We start from the raw sequence: 21106 nt of genomic DNA on the forward strand, positions 1-21106 counted from the left end.
TGCAGCCAACCCGCCAAGTGATGATTATGCTCTTTGCAAAGTGTCAATTAAAAGGCATGCAGTGGCGCCCGTTGACTCCAACACCGAGTTGCTACTGGCTTCATATCTGATTGAAACGCTTGCAAATTCCAGACTGGTTTTTCCCCAAATGCTCCTCTTCATGATGCTGCAGGATTTGCCTTCGTGCCCACGCAGGTTTCCGTGCAGGCTGCTGGAAAGCTTCACTTGAAAACTTTCAACCACTACTTACACGTCTTCAAAACTTCTAAACGACTTCCTTAGCAGACCGCGGATTTTAATTTTAAGTGCGAGTCCCGACTTAAGGTGAACGTCATGACTCGCTTCTCACCTGTCGCTCCCTTGCAGGTGTCTCCTCCCTCGTGACGGGCTCGTATAAGACAAAGCCCACCTCCCCTTGTGTGACTTTTGGCACCTCAGCGCAGTGAAAGCAACTTTTGGACCATCATGTCCCCTGCGCTGGCCAGGTCGGCTCCCAGTGAGCTCAACCACTGGTGGAGTCAGCTCAAGTTTCGCCTTCACCATAAGAAAGGATGGAACGAGATGCTGGATGAGACCTTTCTGCTGCACACCAAGTGGTAAGAAATCTGTTTTATTCTCCCCCCCCCCCCCCAAAAAAAAATGTCAGTGGATTTAAAAAGTTTACACACCCCTGTTCAAATGTGCACACAACTATATCATTTAAGTTGTTCATTTTTACTTCCCGTCTCGGAAATGATTTATCATGCAAATTTTTATTACAACAACCTGATATTTGAACAGAGGCGTGTAGACTTTTACTGTATCAAACTTTGGAGTCAGCCAGTCTTCCCTCAAATGTCTCCAGTTGGTTCGAAATGCTGCCACTCGCGTCTTAGCTGGAAAACGTAAGAGGGAGCCAATAACTCCTCGCCTGGCCTCATCTCCTCGATCAAAGTGCTCGAATAATAAAATTACGTTGAGTAGAGTTAAAGTAAAAAGTCTTCCAAAAAAATTGGTGGTCAAGGTTATTACAGAAAATGAAAACGAACAAAATATAAAAACTATTTAAGACTAAAGTTGAAGAAAAAAAAACAGTTTTTGTTAACAAAATATAATAAATGAGAGTCTTTAAAAAAACAATAACTAACTGAAATTACATTTTACATTGTTAAAACTAACTACAAAGTAAAACTAATTAGAATTACAATGAAACCTCTTTTTTTGTTGTTTTTGTCAAGTAATTTCAGACATGGGCTTTAGGGGCTGATTTTAAATGTATTCATTTCGGTTTCACTGTTTACTGTTCGTTTTCTCCGGGTACTCCGGTTTCCTCCCACATTCCAAAAACATGCGTGGTAAGTTGATTGGACTCTCTAAAATTGCCCCTAGGTGTGATTGTGAGTGCGGATGTTTGTTTGTCTCTGTGTGCCCTGCGATTGGCTGGCAACCAATTATGCAATACTTAATGACTATTTTTTGTCTTGCATATATATATATATATATATATATATATATATATATATATATATATATATATATATATATATATATATATATATATATATATATATATATATATATATATATATGTATATGTATATGTATATGTATTTTTTTAAACTAAAACTAACACTAAACCTAAAAAAAACTAAACTACAAAATGAATCATTAAAAAATATAAACACAAATGAAAACTTACAGCCCCACTTCAAAAAACCTAACTGAATTTATGAAACTAAAGTCAAAAATGAAATAAAAACCAACTACAATGAAAAATGCAAATGATCATATCCCTGGTAGAGATACCTTCAAAAATCTACATAAGTACAGTACCAAGTGTGTAATTTCAGCAGTGTAGAAAATAAATAAATATGAAATATTCCATCAGATAGCTAATGTGTAACCCGTTATGTGAAAATGTTATCTTGCAGCATGACTGACATTCCTCTCTTCTACGCGGCAAAGACGAACAACGCGGGCTGCGTAAAGAAGCTGCTCGGATGTTCTTCCACCAATATCTTTGAGAGAGGTACGCCTGTCCGTCCGCCTGTCCGTCCGTCCGCCTGTCCGTCCACCTGTCCGTACGTCCGCCTGTCCGTCCGCCTGCGGCTCAATCCGAACGTGCCTCGTTGTGCTCCAGGCGCTCTGGGCGAGACGGCGCTCCACGTGGCCGCCATGAACGACAACTTGGACGCGGCTGTGGCCCTGATGGACGGTGCCCCCGAACTCATCAACGAGCCCATGACCTCCGACCTCTTCCAGGGTTAACACGTTTTGAAATAACACCAGAGTGTAGTACATCCCAGTACTGTACAATATTTTATTTATTTTGTGTTTATTGAATTATATTTGCACAATTAGTTTTTTACATAAGTTGTTTTATTGGTATAATAATTAATTTAACCCTACAATACTTTTTACCTTTGAAACTTTTTCCTTATAGTGCTTCATTAATACAGCACAGTATAAAACAATGTGTTTGTATTTATTGGTGTTAAACATATTTATCTTAGACATATAATTCTGGATTTTTTACCAATAAGGCTTTTTTTAGGAGCTATTAGTTATTAGTATTATAGAGCAGAAAAAAGATTTTACATTTTTAAAAATACATTATAATTATATTCCTTACCTAATTCAACACAACACCAGAAAATTATTTTAGTATCTTTTTAAAAACCATGCTTTAAAAAAAAAAAAAAATACAATATAAGAATTTAATCACTGGTTACTTGGTTTTTAAACTTAATTCAACTGAGAAACATTATTATTATTATTATTATTATTATTATTATTATTATTATTATTATTATTATTATTATTATTATTATTATTATTATATATATTTTTTAAATTATTATTATTATTATCACAGTAATGATGTCTTTGACTTAAGTTACCAATATCCTTTCTTGCTCTGAAATAATTATAAACTCTATAGTAAAAATGGTGATAAACCAGACAAGAAAAATAAAAACATCAATGTCATTGTAGCCTACCTATTGCAAAGATAAATATGACTATTTGTATTATGATCATCATTATTTGTATTTCCATTTACTGCGTATTTGATTTTAATATAATCACATGTGATTCTTCAGCAGGAACTCCCACTCAAGCAACCAAATGTTTCCTTGCCCTATAGAGAGCTAACACACATGCGCACACACACGCACACACACACGCTCACACGTTATTTTCCTCTCCTGACTCAGGTGTCACTCCTCTCCACATTGCTGTGGTGAATCAAAACTTGGACCTGGTCCATCATCTGGTTAGTCGCGGGGCGGATGTGGCCACGCCCAGAGTCACAGGCCTGTACTTCAGAAAGAGGATCGGTGGACTTATATACTGCGGTGAGAAACATTGTGTAATGTGTACAATTAAGAGGTATTCATTAAATAATATGTGAGAACCTCTCAAACGGAGTCAATTAAAACTGAGTGTTTTGTAAAGGTGTGCACGCAGAGTATGTAGAAGTATGTACTCCTTATATTTTCAGATTCCTTTTCGTAATATTCGTGGAATGAATGAATGAATGAATGAATAATAATCTTTTTTTTTTTTTTAAAAGTGGGGTGGTTTATTTGAAATGAGGAGGAGGCTAACAAGTCCCTTGTCCCAATGTCCTCAGGGGAGCACATTCTTTCTTTTGCTGCATGTGCCGGCAATGAGGACATCATCTCCGTGATCATCAACGCAGGGGCCAGCACCAGGGTCCAAGACGATCGAGGTATGTGATGTTTTGAAAGGAAAGCGCCGCATGATCAGTACATTTCATCATGAGCTATCATGGCCTCCACTACTTAACTTACTTCTCCCCTTCAACTCCATTGTCTTGTGTCTTTTTCCCTTCAAAGGTAATACGGTGCTTCACGTTTTAGTCCTGCAGCCCAACAAGACAATTGCATGCCAGGCTATTGATCTGATAATGGCCCGCGATGCAGAGCTGGACCAGTCGGTACCGCTTGACATGGTGCCCAACTCCAGAGGCCTTACGCCTTTTAAATTGGCGGCCAAAGAGGGAAACACCGTGGTGAGCGCATATGAGGCCCAACCTCTTTTGCAGTGTGGGGACGTCACCAAACACCATTACGCACATTAAACGTATCGGATTTCTGTAATTTACTTGAACATTTATTTGTATCTAAATTGGAAGCAAACGGATATCTGTACTTTCTACTCCTTTGTCGAGGGTTAGCATTAGCTAGCTAGTGATCTAATGGTCTGAGGTGGCCGTGGCTCAGGAGGTAGAGCGGGTATTTGGTAACCGGAGGTTCGGCCGTTCGAGTCTGTCTGAGTCATGTGTCGTTGTGTCCCTGGGCAAGGCACTTCACCCACCTTCCCTCCAGTGCCTGCACACTCATGTACGGATGGGTGTGAATGTTCCGTGGTGGTCGGAGGGGCCTTAGGCGCACACTGTCAGCCTGCTCAACAGTGACTACATATGTAGTTCGCCAGAGTGTGAATGTGTGAGTGCATCAATAATGTATCCATTGTGAGCGCTTTCAGTGAAAGAAAAGCGCTGTATAAATCTGATGCATTATTATTATTTAGAGTATCCATCTATCTGTATCTTGCTAGCTAGCTAGCTAGATATCTAGGTAGCTATTGCTACCATTCATTTGTCCTTCTGTCTGGCTAGCCATCTATCTATCTATCTATCTATCTATCTATCTATCTATCTGTCTATCTATCTATCTATCTATCTATCTATCTATCTATCTATCTATCTATCTATCTATCTATCTATCTATCTATCTATTTATCTATCTATCTATCTATGTATCTAGCTATCTAGCTATCTCGCTATCTATCTAGCTATCTCGCTATCAATCCAGCTATCTTCTGTATCTATCTATCTATCTATCTATCTATCTATCTATCTATCTATCTATCTATCTATCTATCTATCTATCTATCTATCTATCTATCTATCTATCTATCTATCTATCTATCTATCTATCTATCTATCTATCTATCTATCTATCTATCCTACTTTTGCCACCTGTACTGTTTTGTAAAAAGGTGAAGATGATTGTTTCACTCCTTCTCATCTTTGTCTTCACTCAGGCCTTTCAGCACTTAGTGAACAAAAGGCGTTTGGTCCAGTGGGGTCTGGGACCTTTGACCTCTCACCTCTATGATCTGAGTGAGATCGACTCTTGGGCCGACAACATGTCAGTGCTGGAGCTCATTGTGGGAAGCCCACAGAAAGAGGTGCAGTGCAATGTTCATTATTATAGGGTAAAATCGCATGCTTTTTTATTTAACTTGAATTCAATCCCAAGATAATTCTGTATGGGGCAGCACTGAATTTCAGCTTTCTGAACCTAAAAATCTAAAATCTTAAATCTAAAACTACTGTAGTTGTAGCTGCAGCACTAAACTTTATTTTTTTTTTAGTCAAACTGTATGAGGATGATAATATAATTCAAAATGTATATTTATTCTTCTCAGTGCACTTCAATTAAATGAGTGCTTAGCATGTCAAAATGGAAGAATAGATGTTATATTTCAATGTATTTTGGTCTCCAGGCAAGGAGAATACTGGAGGTGACTCCTGTGCGGCAGCTGGTCAGCCTCAAGTGGAACCTATATGGAAAGCATTACTTCAGGTATACTTCAATGGCTCAAGCAAACAACTGCACACCTCTTTAGCGTTGCTTCATACTTGTTATTTTTTTTCTATATGCCATGTTTCCAGACTCCTGATGGTCTTCTACCTGCTCTACATTGGAACGTTCACATTGTGTTGCACATATCGCCCTCTAAAGGACGTTCCGGAGAACTACACCTTGTCAGATATGGACAAAACCATCAGAGTCCAGAAAACGCTCCGTGTGCGTTGGCAGCTACAAAATACACTACATGAGCATCAATGCACTTATTTTTTATAGCTATTGTCCTCACTAGGGTCACGGGTGCGCTGGAGTCTCATGAAGTGACCATAATTCTTCCTTCAATTCTCAGGAGAGTTATGTGACATATGCTGACAACCTGCGTCTGGTAGGAGAGATCATCAGTGTCCTGGGAGCTTTGGTCATCCTGTTACTGGAAGTATGGCATTGTGTACTTACGATGGATATATAAAGTCTACACGCCACTGTTCGAATGTATTTATGATATTAAAAAAAAATGAGACCAAGAAAGGTAATTTAAAGTAAAAAATATACATATACATTTTTTTTATTTTTTTTTTGCATATATATTTGGTGTTTGCTAGAAAGCAAAAAATGTCAGGAAAAGCACCCTTGAACATCTGAACTTTATGTGGGTTTAATCCGAGGCACTTTAAATGGGGGGAGGTGTGCGCTGGCTCGCATTTAACTGGACTTTGAATGTGACTGATTAATTCGGAAAACAGCCGCATTCCCAGTGAAAAAAAAGGGTGTGCACACTTTTGCAACCAGATTATCTCAGTTGCTTGTTTTTACTTTCCCTCACAAAAAGATTTAATTCAATTGAACAGGTTATAATGGGGAAAAAGGTTTGAAATAATTCATCTTGTGTCATTTTTTTTTTTATATCACAAAAACCTAGCATTTAAACAGAGGTGTGTTTTTATATCCACTCTAAATACTGTTTATTGCAGACACGCTGACAGTTGTGTTGCCTTTCCCGATATTAGATCCCGGACATCCTAAGAGTGGGGGCAAAGCGCTACTTTGGTCAGACGGCACTTGGCGGCCCCTTCCACGTTATCCTGTACGTTAGTGAAATCTCCACTTAAGGCGTATGGATTATAAAACACGAAATGTGTTGTTGTTGTTGCAGTGTCAGCTACGCGTGCCTGGTGGTGCTGCTGTGCGTGTTCAGAGCGTGCGGTGTGCAAGGCGAGGCCGAGGTCATGGCTGTGTGTTTGGTGCTGGGCTGGACCAACGTCATGTTCTTCGCGCGAGGCTTTGAAATGCTCGGCCCATACGTCATTATGATCCAGAAGGTACGAGCAAAAAAAAAAAAAAAAAAAAAAAAGGGTCACTCCAGCTGACATTTGTAAATCCCTTTTTGTGTCTGGCAATCTGAAAGTTGGAAAACCAAATTTTTGCTCTAACACTTTGTGCGGACGGTTTTACTCCAATTTATTCTTTTCTGACACACCTGCTTTCATGGTTTGTGGTTCTCACGATCACATCCTTTGCCTCATTTCCTCCTAGATTATATTTGGAGACCTGACAAAGTTTATGTGGCTGAGTGTCATTGTACTTTTTGGTTTTTCAACTTGTGAGTATATCCGTTCCCTTTCAAACATTTCTCAAAGGTGAGCACACACCTCACATTTTTGTAAATATTTGATCTTTTCATGAGACAACAGTGAAGACATTTTATTTTGCTAAAATAGACCGTACAGCTCGTATAGCTGTGTAAATATTTTGACCCCTCAAAATACTGTAACTCAACATAAAGTAATTGATGTCCAAACAGCTCGCAACAAAAGTGAGTACACCCTACGTGAAAAGGTCAAAATTGGACCCGATTGGCCATTTTCACCTCATGGTGCCATGTGACTTGTTAGTGTTGTGAAGTCTTAGTATAAGTTCAATTTTGTGTGGGGACAATGTAATTTAATGTCTAAACCACTCGCAACAAAAGTGAGTCCACCCCTTAGTGAAAATGTCAAAATTGGGCCTAATTAGCCATTTTCTCTCCTGCGTATCATGCAATTTATTACTGCTACAAGATCTCTGATGTGAATAGCAAGCAGGTCTGAAAATAATGTTGGCCACACAAAATATTGACACTTTGGAACCAAATTGGAGATTTCCCACCTGTAGTGTACTCACGTGTGTTGCATTTAGACCTTACTTGCTGTATGTGAAATTATTTTGAGGGGACACTAAAATACATCACAGTGAAGTGTCCTTTCTTCAGGGTTTCCCATGAAAAGACAGTCTAATGAAATATTTACAAAAAAGTGATGGGTGTATTAGTATTTGTGAGGTACTTTAAATTCATTTATGAATATTGATTATGATCAACAGAAACGTTACCCTCTATTTGACTTCCCAGCCCTGTGGATGGTGTACATGACTCAAGATCCAGACTCCATCCCTGCGTATCGCTCCTTCCCCATCACGCTCTTCTCCCAGTTTGAGCTCAGCGTGGGCCTCATTGACCTGCCGGTGGACCACAGCTTCACCACGCCCCCTATCGTCCACGTGCTGCACTGCGCCTTCTCCGTGGTGTCCTACATCCTCCTGCTCAACCTGCTGATCGCCATGATGAGTGACACCCACTGGCGGGTGGCCCAGGAAAGAGACGAGCTCTGGAGGACTCAGGTGAGAGTTGCGGCGAATGCGCAGAGCCGTACGGAGGGTCCGGGTTAGGCTAACCCATTCATTTCGATGTTTTCGATATCGAGGTTAAGGTGCGTGTACTGGGACACGCTTTGTCTCACTACACGGACCTTGTTGTCGGTCAAATAAAACGCTCAAACGGCTTTGCATAGTTGTGTTGCATTGCGTTGCCATGGTGACCGTTGCGCAGGTGGTGGCCACGACACTGATGCTGGAGAGGAGGCTGCCCCGCTGCCTTTGGCCTCGACTCGGAGTGTGCGGGCTCAACTACGGCCTGACCGAGCGCTGGTATCTCCGGTAAGACGTGTGCCGTCATTATTATCTGTATTTTTTTTTCTTTCTTTTTGTTAACGTTTTATCACACATCAAGTGTACAGTTTAGAACAAAGACGTGAAAAACTGTGCTCATATTTTTAAGACCCCACCCCTTCATTTTGATCAACCAATCAGAAGACAGAAAAAATGCCGATGTCATTGTGGACCAATTAGATGGCCCTCAAAGGGTGACTTTGAAATGTGATTGGTTCAAGGTAGAGTCCTGCTGCCATCCATTTGTATAAAAACGTATGGCTTTAAAAACTTAAACATTCATGAGTGAAATTTAAAGCATACGAGTGCTCAATTTTAACCGACCAATATTAGAATAGACATCACAATCACAATATCAAAAAGATTTTTTTCAGATCAACACCTTTATAACAGTGTCAATCAAAAGTGAGTCCTATTCATTTTGTAAAGGCATATTTTCCTTCACTTGTACTGGTGTTCCTAATGAAGTGTCCTGTGGGCTTACAGTAACTCCGACGAATGTCTGCCCGCTGACTCTTTTTGCAGAGTCGAGGATCGGAACGACCCCTTGATGCAGAAGATGCGTCGATACATTAAAGTGTTGGCCCGGGAGGACGAAAAGGAAGAGGAAGAGGGAACCGAAAAAGCCGACGTGAACCTCAAGGTCAGAACGAGAAATAGGAGAGCCATGACAAGCTGGCAGTTGATTCGTCAGAGTGCTTTGGGTGCTGACGTGGAGGACGAGCAAGACATTCAGTTTGTCTAGACGGAGCCAGTGAATGATCATTTCACATTTTATCTGTTAATCTGTAGAGTAAAACGGTGCAATTTGTCTGCCAGTATTACACTGTAGAAAAGAGTGGATTTTTTTTTTTTTTTTTTTGCACACACATAAACATATAACATGACTATGCTAAGTGCTAACATGCTAATATGCTAAGAGGGAATAAAGTGCCGTACAAACATATATGACATATATGAAATAAAACTTTATTGAAGCAAAATCCAAGACTGAGTCGCACATACAAAAATATTAAGATGCTACATTAGACTAAGGCACCTGGAATTGTATTTTAAATTGGTACAGTACGGAGTAACATTCACTTGCTGGCCATCCTAAACTTTATTCAGCCGAGGCACAAATTTACATTAGAAAATTCACAGGGCACATCACCAAATAAAAAGTCACAAAAAGAATGTAAACTGAAAGAGAGATGATCTTGTGTTAATTTAGTGACAAATGTACTTATTCAGAGTGCAATGTGGATCTGTTTGGTTAAAAACAAGGCTGATAATAATGATATTTAAATGCTCTGCCTGTTATTATATGTCACTGGTGGAGAGAGATGAACACAGACGTTATTCCATGGAAATAATTGTTGGACCAATTAATTCAGATGTATCCACAGTTAACAGAAATACAAAATTACTGATGGAAATGTTTAATTTGAGTTTTGATTCATTATCAATTTAAGAAAATGTTTATTGTTGTTGTTGCAGATTGTGGCAATGTGGCAAGAGAAGTGTTTCTAATATTTGAAGGAAATTTAAAAAAAATCAATCTAATCATACAGATACATAATACTGTAGAACTGAGTTATTATAATATTAGCACATGCATGCACACACGCAAATATAGACAGCGCTGAATAAATGTAATGTAAGTAAGGTTTATGCCACATAATCAGCATTGCACCATTTTTTTTTATCTTTAATGGGTAATACACCAGAATGTAAAAGCCCTTTAACCAAAATGATATCTTTGCTAAAATGTCATGAGTATTGTTGGGCGTTAAGTTTTAAATTTAGCCGACTGTTTTACCCCCCCCCCCCCCAACCAAAAAAAAAACCAGAGAAAAAAAAGCACATTATTACTTATTAATGTCAAAATCGTTTGCATTTCGAACTATGACATTTTGTTTCAACGACTTCCTTTTTTTTTTTTTTTTTAAATTAATGATTCATTTCTGCGTTTGAAAAGTTGGATCCAAATTAAAATTCTTCAATCCTGTTGGTGGATTGATGAGCGCTCACTGAAATTGAAAGTGTTCACATTCAAGTACAGTGAGAGGTGCTCTACTAAATGGTCAGCATGTAATATAAAAGATAAGTTGCTACAAATTGCTACGGACAATATACAGTGCTATGTATCTCAACTTGCAAAGCGTCTATCGTTTAAAAACCTTCATTTGCACGCTTGGAAGGATGCTCCTGACTCACTGCTGTTCAGAGGTGTATCTGACAGATGTAGTAGGTGTATGAGTCGCAGGGTGACTTCATCCAGTTGCTCTCGGCAAGACCGTTGCTGCTCAGTATCCCACAATGGCCCGGTGTCTCCATGACTCCCCAGTAGCTACAAAGGAAAACCAAAACATCAACCTTTGTATTCAGCTGTATTCAGTATATCAGCTTGCTATCTAGGTTCCTAGTTATCTAGCTAGCTAGCAAGATTTCTAGCTTCCTAGCTAGCAAGACTTCTAGCTTCCTAGCTAGCTAGGTTCCTAGCCATTTAGCTTTCTAGCGATTTAGCTTTCTAGTTGTCAAGATCTAGCTTGCAAGTTAGCTACGGTGTCTATCATATCTATCATACCATCCATCCATCGATCCTATTGAACTTAACTGTAAAGCCGTACTGGATGTTGCACTCTGTTGTTTGCTTTCTTTACACTACAATACAATGCAATACAATACAATTTTATCTATATAGCGCATTTCAGCTACATCTGTAACAAAGCACTTTACATAACAGAATAGCCATAATTCAACAAGTGAAATCAATAAATTAACACAAAACACTATATATAATAGACAGCGGAAAACGCCCGAAAATTTGTCAGTCTCAGGTCGAATCGAAAGCCAGAGAATAGAAATGTGTCTTCAAACGGGTTTTCAAAAATGGACAGAGAGGGGGCTTGCCTAACGTCCAATGGAAGGTTATTCCAAAGGGAAGGAGGAGCAACAGAATCGGCTCGATCGCCTCTGAAGCTCTCCATCCTCAGCGCCTCGAGCAGTGCATGGTCCGCAGACCTGAGGCATAGGTAGCTATAACCGATAAACACAATGGAATGGAATCTTAGCCCAGAGTTCCATACTTAAAAAAATTGAGATGGGCAAATAGAGATACCACTTATCGGTATACGGGCCTTATTTTACAGTATCAGATAGTCATGGAGGCCGCCGATACCAGTCACCGAAACTTAAGGCAAAAAAATTCTGACATCGAGTAAGTCCTCCTTGGCGATTAGTTGGCGCTATACTGCGGCAGAGTGACGATGGTCTGGAGACTATCCCAGCTGACTCTAGTCTGCTCACCTCTCTTGCAGTCGGTTGTTGTTCACCCAGGTCCACGTAGTGCCGTTACTCCGCAGGCCGATCCAGTATTTCATGTCGTTCCCATTTAGAGTCAGAAAGTTCTGGAATAGTGAGCCGACGTTGTCGTTCAAACAACAAGAATACCCAATTCAATTCATTATTAGTGGTACCGGAGCAATGATCGGCGTGACAACCACCTGCACTTTCTGGCTGCTGACCACGGCCAGAGATCCTCCTTCCCGCGAACAATTCTTCAGGCTCTCCTCCCAGTTCAGCGTGAACGTGGAAAAGAAGAAACAAGACTGGTCCAGCCTCACCCACCCGTGGGGGCACCGGTGGCAGCAGTAACCTAAAGCGGGGTAGTCCGGTACGACACGCTTGCATTTCATCTTAAGAGTTGTTGCACAGTTTTCCCTCACTAGTATCTTGTCGTTGTTCCACTCGTATGCCAATATTGTGATACTAGTGAGGACAGAGAGTGGACTAATCTATGGACCACGCACACACTCACATCGGTTTCGAGCTTGGGAAGTGAAAGCCCTGCACTGCTCCACTTCGCATGTTGGCGGAAGCCAGCTCACCGGGTCCACGGGGCAGGTGTCGGATCTCGTTTTCACTGGAAATTACAGTGAAAGGTTGAGGGGGTGCTACACTAGTAGCATCAAGCATCAAGTCTAAAGCAGCAAAGCAGACAAATGTCAAATGTCTCTTGATTTATGTATATTGTATATCAGGGAAAGAGTTTCGGGGTGAAGAAGGGATAGATATACAGTACAGGATGACGTATACATAACATTTGTGAAAATAGGGAAGCACAATTGAGCCACTGAGAACAAGAGTGGGCTAATGTTAAAATGGTAATCAACCCAAACATATTTTTTTTCTCAAGAATACGTTCCCAGCAGGCCCACTAGTTGAAACACAGCATTCTGATTAATATTGCGTTTGTGGGATAAGAGTTAATCCACCCGTTTTTAGCCATCTCAGGGGGCGGCCATTTTGTCACTTCTGTCGACTGAAAATGACATCACAACTGCTCAGGGCTCAGCTAACAACCAATCACGGTTGACCTGTTTTCTGAAGCTGAGCCGTGATTGGTCGTTACCTGAGCCCTGAGCAGTTGTGATGTCATTTGCAGTCGACAGAAGTGACAAAATGGCCGCCCCCTGAGATGGCTAAAAAGGGGTGGATTTTGCTGCTTAACTCATATTTTAATCATATTGCCTTGTTTCAACTTGTGGGCTTGCATAGAACATATTCTTGAATAAAATATGTTGGGGTTAACTTCCGCTTTAAGTGCAGAAATGAAATGAGAAAAGGCATACAGTATCTTTCAAATGAATATTGGTCATTTACTGTACCCAATGCCATCTATTAGAAGAACATCAATTTTTTCTGCTTGTCACTATATGTCTCTCTGGCCTTGCTAGATGAGATTTTACACTTATTACACGGTAGTTAGAAGAGCAGTGTATGGGATGTGTCAAAATAGTATAAAATGAAGGAAACACATTTTATTGTTGTGCAAATGTTTATAATAAGACCTCAGGGATTCATTATTCTGAGGGAGTCGTTTGAACAAGAGAAGTTACTGCCGAAACTCACTTTTCGCTAGCAGGATGATGACGACCAACAGCAGCACAAAGCAGAGCACGGTCAGGATCAAACACGCAACTCGGTAAGGCCTTATGGCAACTTGGGCCTGTTTGACTGATAAGAGAAAAAAAAGCTATGAGTTGGAGATATTGGCGACATATTCCAAGCCAACGAAACCTTTCCAACTTTCCTTCCTCTTTTGATAAGGTGGCAAGCACACTTCTTGTTTGCAGTATTGTCGCTGCAAAATTTGACCTTCACAAAGTCCCGCGGCTCAACTTTAACTGCAACATATACTAAGGTGTTTTTTTTTGGGGGGGGGGGACCATGTGCAGTAAGTGTATACTAAGGCGGGTTTTTTTTCCCCCCAAAAAAACGATAATGTATAGTAAGGTGTTTTTTTGTTTGTTTGTTTTTTTTCAACCCATGTACAGTAAGTTGTATTTTGCGAAAATAGAAAAACATGTATAGTAAGGCGTTTTTTTGCCAAAAAAAAACGACCATGTATAGTTTTCGCAAAAAAAAAAAAAAAAAAAAAAAAATGCCTTACTGTATACCCTTACTATACATGGTCGTTCTTTTTCACCAAAAAACGCCTTACTATACATGGTTGTTTTTTTCGCAAATAAAAAAGCCTTACTAACCCCTTACCATACATGGTTGGGGTTTTTTTCGCTAAAAAAAACCGCCTTACTATACATGGTAGGGTTTTTTTTTCGCAAAAAACGCCTTACTATACATCAGGGGTGTCAAACTTATTTCACATTGTGGGCCACATACGGCCTCGGTAGATGTCAAGTGGGCCGGACCATTAAAATGATACCATACTCAGCTATCAATAACCAAAATATCATGTATTTCATCTGTTTTGGTGTAAAGAAGCGCAAGAACATTAGGAAAATGTTGAAATTTAATGAATATTCCTTTTACAAAACATTTCATGAAACACCTTGGATTTCCTTAGACAAATGTGCAATTTACTTTTATCATTCACATATATACATTACAACTGATCCCACCGATTGTACAAAGGCACAAAATTTTAACAATTAGTTGATTACTTGAATTAAATTGAATTGATTAATCAATTAATTGATTCATCGAAAAATATAGTAATGCACTTTAAGATGAAACGAGATTTATAAAGAAAACAATGTTGTCTTCTACTCTGACCAATGCAGTGTGCAACCTAGCAGATAATTCATGGATTGCATCGTATTAAAAATATGAATTCTGCGTCTTTTATGCATTTTTTTCACATTTAAATGACCCTGCGGGCCTGATCGAACCTCCTCGGGGGCCGGTTTCGGCCCGCGGGCCCTACGTTGCACACCCACGATTTAGCCGGCTCATATCTAATTCCCAGAACATTGTATCCGTTTTTTTCAGGTTGTAACTAATATATGAAGTTAGTTAAGATAATTGTTACAAGTGTAATAGAAATGGAAGCATATTGCACTTGTAATCCTTGGGAGGCTTCACAACTGATAAGCTCAGTGAAAAGTTCAAGAAAATGTAATTTATCAACATTGAGTAGAGTATTTGGATTTTTTTTCCCCCCTTCACATTTGATATATGTACTTTTAATTTTGTTCATTCACTGTTTTGGTCAAATGTGGATTGCCAAATGATACACAATACAAATAATTTAACCTAATGAAAATGAATCAAATGAAAAAATACATTTTTAAAAGCTACTTGAGTTGGCCATAATTTGGCCACTCAACAAAATACCGCAACTTCTGCTTTTGATTATTTTATCTGAAATGCCATCACTTTCAAGAACTCGTGTCATTTTCTCACAAATCTATTTATCAGCAGCAGAAACACTTTGATGTAAAACACACTCTAAAATGTTTTCAGGTACGCTTTTTTTTTTTTTTTTTTTTGCGGATGTACTTAAACATGTTATGTGCAGTAAAGTATACCTGATCGTTTAGTGGGTTCTGAAATGTCTGAATAGATATCCTCAGATGCCTTTTTCAGTCCTGTGTAGTCGCCTGGATCTGCTACCTCTGCGGCTAAACCAAAATAACACATTTGAAAACCATTTGAAAGCAATTTATAAATCTTAAAATGTGACCAAACTTAATTAGAAAAACAGAAAATAATAAGGCAAAGAAAGACTGTGTGTCCTTTCCACGTCTGACCTTGGGACAATTTGTGTTGGTAAGACTATAAATGTAAAAAAGAAGATCATTTTCGACTTACAAGGCGGGCCTTCGGCAAGCGTGTACGGGTTGACTTCAGCTTTGACTTCCAGCATCGGTTGCTTTGCGGACTTCTCAGTGTCGCGTCGATTTTTCACGGCGGCGTTCTCCTGCATCTCCATGATTCCTTTCTTCTCGTCGGCTAACTTGCGCTTTCCCTGGGAAAATACTTGATGAGGGTGAAGGGCCGATAAGTTATGTTACCTGCTGTCACGCCGGCGTCATCGCAGAATGTGCAACAACGTGTCGAGATGGATGTTTTTACCTTGAAAGTATGAAAAAAGTAGGAAAGCTCCCAGACGGGTCCCAGTCTTCAGCTGTTTGTTGCAAACTGAATACTTCCCCTTATTGAGATTCTCTTTCTTAGTGGTTGGCCTTCCTCTAAATCTTTGGTAAACAGTGAATAGGCAAATCCGGGGCAAAGGAAGAAGCATTGCAACATATGCTAAAATAAACTGCTCATTACCATGCTTTTGTCATCTTTATTTGCCACAAAAAAAAAAAAAAAAAAAAATCCATGATTGCGCCATTTATAAAAACAAAAACTATGTTCATTAAATACACATGAGAAAGATGAGGGGAGCGCTGGTCAAGTTCATAAGACAACTTCTTTTTCCATCACTTCTTCCTTTTTTTGCGTTTTCCATTTTCCATGTAAGGAATCAAAACAAAAGTAAACCATCGAAGAATAAACGAAACTGCAACCTTGAGCCTTTTTACCCACTGCGTGATTACTCGTGCTTTATCGTAGCGATATTAATAATGGCGTCTCCCGTCTCCCCTCGTTCTCGTCGTCGCCATCCAGGCCGACACTGCGGCGTGTTCCCTCTCAGGCGCCGTAGACGCTCTCGTTGCTGTAGGTCATGTAGAGGAACAAGTCTTCTTCGTGGTGTTCCTGGAACGTAACGCAACACCGGTTACATTTTACTTGTCCTTTTTTAGGTAAACGAACTTGAACTATCTCAAACTAGGGCCGGGTGATTAATCGCCATTAACTTTATTACATTCATTCAGCATTGAGTTTCCGTACATGTTTTAACATGAGGGGGCATACCCACCAAGAGGAAAGACTTATTTTCAAATAATAAAATTTTAAAAAAAAATAAAATAAAAAAAAAATGTGCCTTGACTTGTCAGTTTAATATGTTCATGACCAAGCTTGTATCTCAAATCATCTTTCTCCGTTGATGCTAAAAGAAATGTCATGAATCAATTTCAGCCCCACAAAAAACACCAGCAAAACTTTTAAAGTTCATTTTAAGCAAGAATAGCACTCTACACGACAGTTAAAGAAAAATTTGAAGAACCAAAGAGTCATGATTTCATGCTTCAATACCCACTGACACACGCTCATTCTGGTGTGCACACTTCACACCTTGGCCAGGAGGAGGCAGTAAAGTGACTCAGGAAGGGGCAGTAATAGTAGTCATTTTTTTTTAGCACAGAATACTGCGCCTGTGAGAATTATTGACGGTGCCTGTCTACATGTGTTGCTGCAATGTTTGTGCTCAAATATCCGTGACATAAAAGGTTATGACTATCGAAACATTGATGCTAGTGTTGTTAGCCCATTCATGGTGTTTTAAATGGACTTTGGTAAACTGTGTAATTCTCTTTGTTTCATTTATCAAAAATGTCAACTGTGAATATCAATGAACGGCTTAAAGCACTTGGACCCTTTTTGGATGAACTGTTGTTTGCTGCGAAGTTCTCATTTTTGTTCACAATCCAAGGCAAGAAAAATTCCGGGCAACGGCTCATAAAAAAACTGACCAGCCCTACAATGACACTGCTGTACTCGTCGAGCGAGGCGACGCGGGTGAAATGAACGGCGGCCTTACCTCATAGACTGCAGAGAGAGGGGAGCTGGAGGGGGGCATGGAGTTGTTGACGAAGAAGAAGAGCGCCTCCTCTGGTCTCAACGACACACGCTGGCGGATGAGGAAACACAGCTGGCCCACTGAGTGGGAGAGACGAAAGAAAACAACGTTGAGATTGTCAGCGGAGGCCATTTCGTTGCGGGCAATTTATTGGCTTTATTTATTTATATTTTATATATGCTTTATTTATATCCATACTTATATATTTATCGTATTGTTTGTAAAGTGCTTTGTTACAGCTCTAGCTGTTATGAAGCGCGCTATATAAATAAAATGGTATTGTTTTTGTGCTAAGGCCAAACCAATAAAAGTTTGTCTAACTACATAAGGTATTGCTTTTGCCGCCATCTTAGTGCCAGGGAACTATGTTGAAGTGAGCAGCAGAGCTTCCATTTTTTGCCTTTAAGGCCATCTTGTGGCATCTATCAGAAATTGTAAACCTTTATAGGGGGTGCCAATTGCTATTATTTTTGATATTCCGCTACAGTGGTACCTCAACTTACAATTGACCCGACTTACGACTATTTGGAGGTATGACACATTGACAGACAATATAATAAGACTCACTATAACGTTTATCTCCTCTGAAAAATGTAATATGCACATCTAAGCGGTTCAGATGATAGGTGCATGGCTGTATTATACTGCCCACCGGTGGCCAAAGAGCACACAGCGGAAGGAACGCGATGAAATTGAAGCATGAAATCCTGACAGGCACAAACTGTTGATTTCTTTACATTTTCTTTAATTATGTTATAACAGTAGATATTTTTTTACAAAACACAATACTGCAGACTGCATGTTAATTGTACCTGTTAAATCTGATGGCACCAAGTACTTCTTCTTATCCAGTTCAGGAGCTCGTGACCGCTGGGCTCTCTCCACAATGATCTGTCGCGAGAGGAAGAAAAAAATAAGGAACGATTAATTTAATAGCTTGTTGTCATCTACAGAATGAACTATTTGTTGTCATGCTCACCGGTATCTTGTCAGGATGCTTGGCCCGGACGCGCTCTCCTTCCGCTCTCCTCACCTCCAGTGGTACCAAGCGCTGGTACTGACTCGCCATCTGGACGCAAAACAACAGGAGAAAAAAGTTGACGGACAAGTGCTTTATTTATTGAGCAAACAGATGAGAAAAGATGACATCACTAACCAGTACATTCATTCATCAAGTGACAGATCACATGACAACAAGTCTGTTGTGAGACATGAGGCACGCCTGTACATTTTTATCTTATCAGTTGTGAGCTGCTTGACAAATTGTAGCTAGACGAAAAAAAATAAAAAAGTAAATATGAATGCTATTCAAGCAAGGCATATTTATTTGTGAGGTGGAGTGACCCCTTGTGCCGCATTATTGTATTGGAATATCCAATAGGATGCTAATTAACATGTAACAGTTTTGAATGTCATGATGTGCACAAGATCTGTGTCCATTTTGATTTGATTCGGTGGCAATTAATATAGTAGCATGTGCATGATCTTATATTTTGTGACATTGTGCTGCTGAATTTTGCAATTTAAACACAATATTAACATCACGTGTGTTTGTTTACTTCGAGGTGAGAGAAGGCACCTCATTCGACCTAATTTCGGGCTTCTGAATGGCACTCAATGAACCACCACATTGCACAATGGCCAAATTATATGAGGCCACATGGCACTAAAATGCATGCTCGGTCAATATTTAAGACCTAGAAGTGTTTTCATAATGATAAAATATTTTGTGTAAATTTGACTTTACTTCCACATTAACTGAGGTTAGTTAGATGTGTTTTTCTTGTTTTCCAAAAATGTTAAAAAAAATGGCTAGGGCATTGATGCAATTAGCAGTATGTACATATATTGGTATTCCACGAGGAATTTCAAAATACAGAGTATTGCTGTTTATTGCTTACGCCCTAACTATAATGCGTTATAAGCCATATTTATATTGTTTTTTACCATTTACGTTAAAATGCAACGAGAACTCACACATAAGTTGCTGTTGGTCACAACTCTAGTCCGGAACCTCGCACGCAGCTTCACAACACAACACAGATGTGCTGTGTTTTCAAATAAGTTTACGTGTGTTTTGATAACTTTAAATGCAGTAGTAAAACTATACGATCTCTCTATACCACGGATTTTCACCTATTGCAGAAGGGTTTAGAACGTACGCCAGCGCTATGAGGTTCACTTATAATTTACGAGTGTGGGCGGGGCAAAACGCAGTAAAGTTTACTAAACAACAACAGACTGCAGCACCAAATACTCTTTTTCCTCCCCACGCGGTTCAGCCACTTATCTCGTTTTTGCTACATGCTCGAAATTGAGCACACACACACAAAAAAAAAACAACGGGCATTATTGAGCAACAACAGTGCCACGTCGCGTGACGTCCCAACAGCCGTGTTGAACTTGACCGCTTACTAGGTTTGCTTCTACAGATAAACTAACTACCTAATCGAGGCTCACTATCTGACACGTTTGGTACTACTTGTCTGCATTGTGGTACCGTATGTAAAATGTAGTGATGTTAACACTAAACAACCAGCTGCTAACGTTGCTTTAAGGACCATATGTAGCAATACCGAGTCATGGTTTCTGGTTTACGTACCTTCAAGACAGCTTAAAGACGGTTCGACTCAATTTCAGATCAAGTCCAAAAGCCCCCGCTTGTTCGTCGTGTCACCAAATAAACTATAATAGAAAAATCGATATCGCTATAACGACTGTTTTCGAGAAGTTCAGAGTCCAATCGAATGTAAAAATGTCGACTGTCGTCTTCCGCTACACAAAAACAACAACAAATAACACTCGGTCGGCCCACTGTATTTCTGACCAATCACAGATGGCCATGTTGATTGACAGTAATTTTAGACCATTCAGAATGCACGACAGGACATCATGCTGTGATTTCATTGGTGAATGGTCTCTGGTTTTAAGAATTGACTGCCCATTTTTACGGAAAGACGGAACAATCAGCCAATGGGCGCTTTCGGGACAATTTGGGGGGGAAAAAAACGCCCCCAACGTCTACGTGCTCTTCGTGCTTGCTTGCAGCTGCATACCTTGGGCTCGACGTGAAGAAACTTGCACTGATAGGATTCCAATTCAGATGCAAATTAGGGAGCTAAATACTAAATAGTATAAGTTCAAAGGTCGGATTCAATGCTGTTACTTCGTCGCTCGAGTTAATACTAGAAGAATTTTGTGCTTCAAAATGCACGCGCTTCCAATTTACGATGTTGCATTCTATTAGTTCACCACTAGATAGCACTAAATTCTACTCTGTCACTTAAGTATCAACATTTTCAAACATCTGTTTGACGTTCTTCTGTACAGACAAAACGAAGGACAATTTTACTACAATTATTGTTTAAGTTAGGTTAAATTTCTTTTTTTTTTGCATAGTTTTTGCTTATTAAGAGGTAAATTACGTTCAGTGAATCCCCCCTGAAGGCCCAGGTACCAAATGCCCGCCTCTGGATCTCATTAGGTGTGTGTGTATATTTAAAAAAAAAAAAAAAAAAATGGTTTAAACTACGCTTTCCAGTAA

The 21106-nt window shown here is 39.6% G+C and overlaps 3 protein-coding genes across 3 annotated transcripts; 1 reads left to right on the forward strand and 2 right to left on the reverse strand.

Annotated features, from left to right (window-relative positions):
• The first annotated feature begins 169 nt into the window (after positions 1 to 169).
• trpv6 (transient receptor potential cation channel, subfamily V, member 6) lies at positions 170 to 10003 on the forward strand. Its single transcript, XM_086037750.1, has 16 exons — positions 170 to 596; positions 1911 to 2008; positions 2120 to 2242; positions 3195 to 3335; positions 3614 to 3712; positions 3840 to 4015; positions 5053 to 5199; positions 5518 to 5597; positions 5687 to 5822; positions 5953 to 6039; positions 6611 to 6687; positions 6757 to 6922; positions 7137 to 7203; positions 7990 to 8258; positions 8467 to 8573; positions 9111 to 10003. Exons 1-16 carry the CDS (start codon positions 466 to 468, stop codon positions 9328 to 9330), a joined length of 2124 nt encoding a protein of 707 aa, XP_085893876.1. The 5' UTR covers positions 170 to 465; the 3' UTR covers positions 9331 to 10003.
• On the reverse strand, positions 9534 to 16116 carry LOC147143216 (CD209 antigen-like protein D). The gene is made up of 8 exons (XM_086037752.1): positions 15948 to 16116; positions 15684 to 15851; positions 15401 to 15493; positions 13482 to 13586; positions 12388 to 12492; positions 12074 to 12225; positions 11877 to 11977; positions 9534 to 10917 (listed from the first exon to the last, which is right to left on the reverse strand). The coding sequence occupies exons 1-8, from the start codon at positions 16114 to 16116 to the stop codon at positions 10791 to 10793; spliced, it is 1020 nt and encodes a 339-aa protein (XP_085893878.1). The 3' UTR covers positions 9534 to 10790.
• A 34-nt stretch (positions 16117 to 16150) lies between these two features.
• LOC147143217 (gamma-aminobutyric acid receptor-associated protein-like 1) lies at positions 16151 to 20363 on the reverse strand. The gene is made up of 5 exons (XM_086037753.1): positions 20165 to 20363; positions 18542 to 18631; positions 18375 to 18453; positions 17524 to 17642; positions 16151 to 16577 (listed from the first exon to the last, which is right to left on the reverse strand). The coding sequence occupies exons 2-5, from the start codon at positions 18629 to 18631 to the stop codon at positions 16512 to 16514; spliced, it is 354 nt and encodes a 117-aa protein (XP_085893879.1). The 5' UTR covers positions 20165 to 20363; the 3' UTR covers positions 16151 to 16511.
• Positions 20364 to 21106: the final 743 nt, after the last annotated feature.

This window comes from Filicampus tigris, chromosome 8, assembly GCF_054856515.1.
Source record: "Filicampus tigris isolate MCC_2025a chromosome 8, RoL_Ftig_1.0, whole genome shotgun sequence".
Lineage (NCBI taxonomy): Eukaryota > Metazoa > Chordata > Actinopteri > Syngnathiformes > Syngnathidae > Filicampus > Filicampus tigris.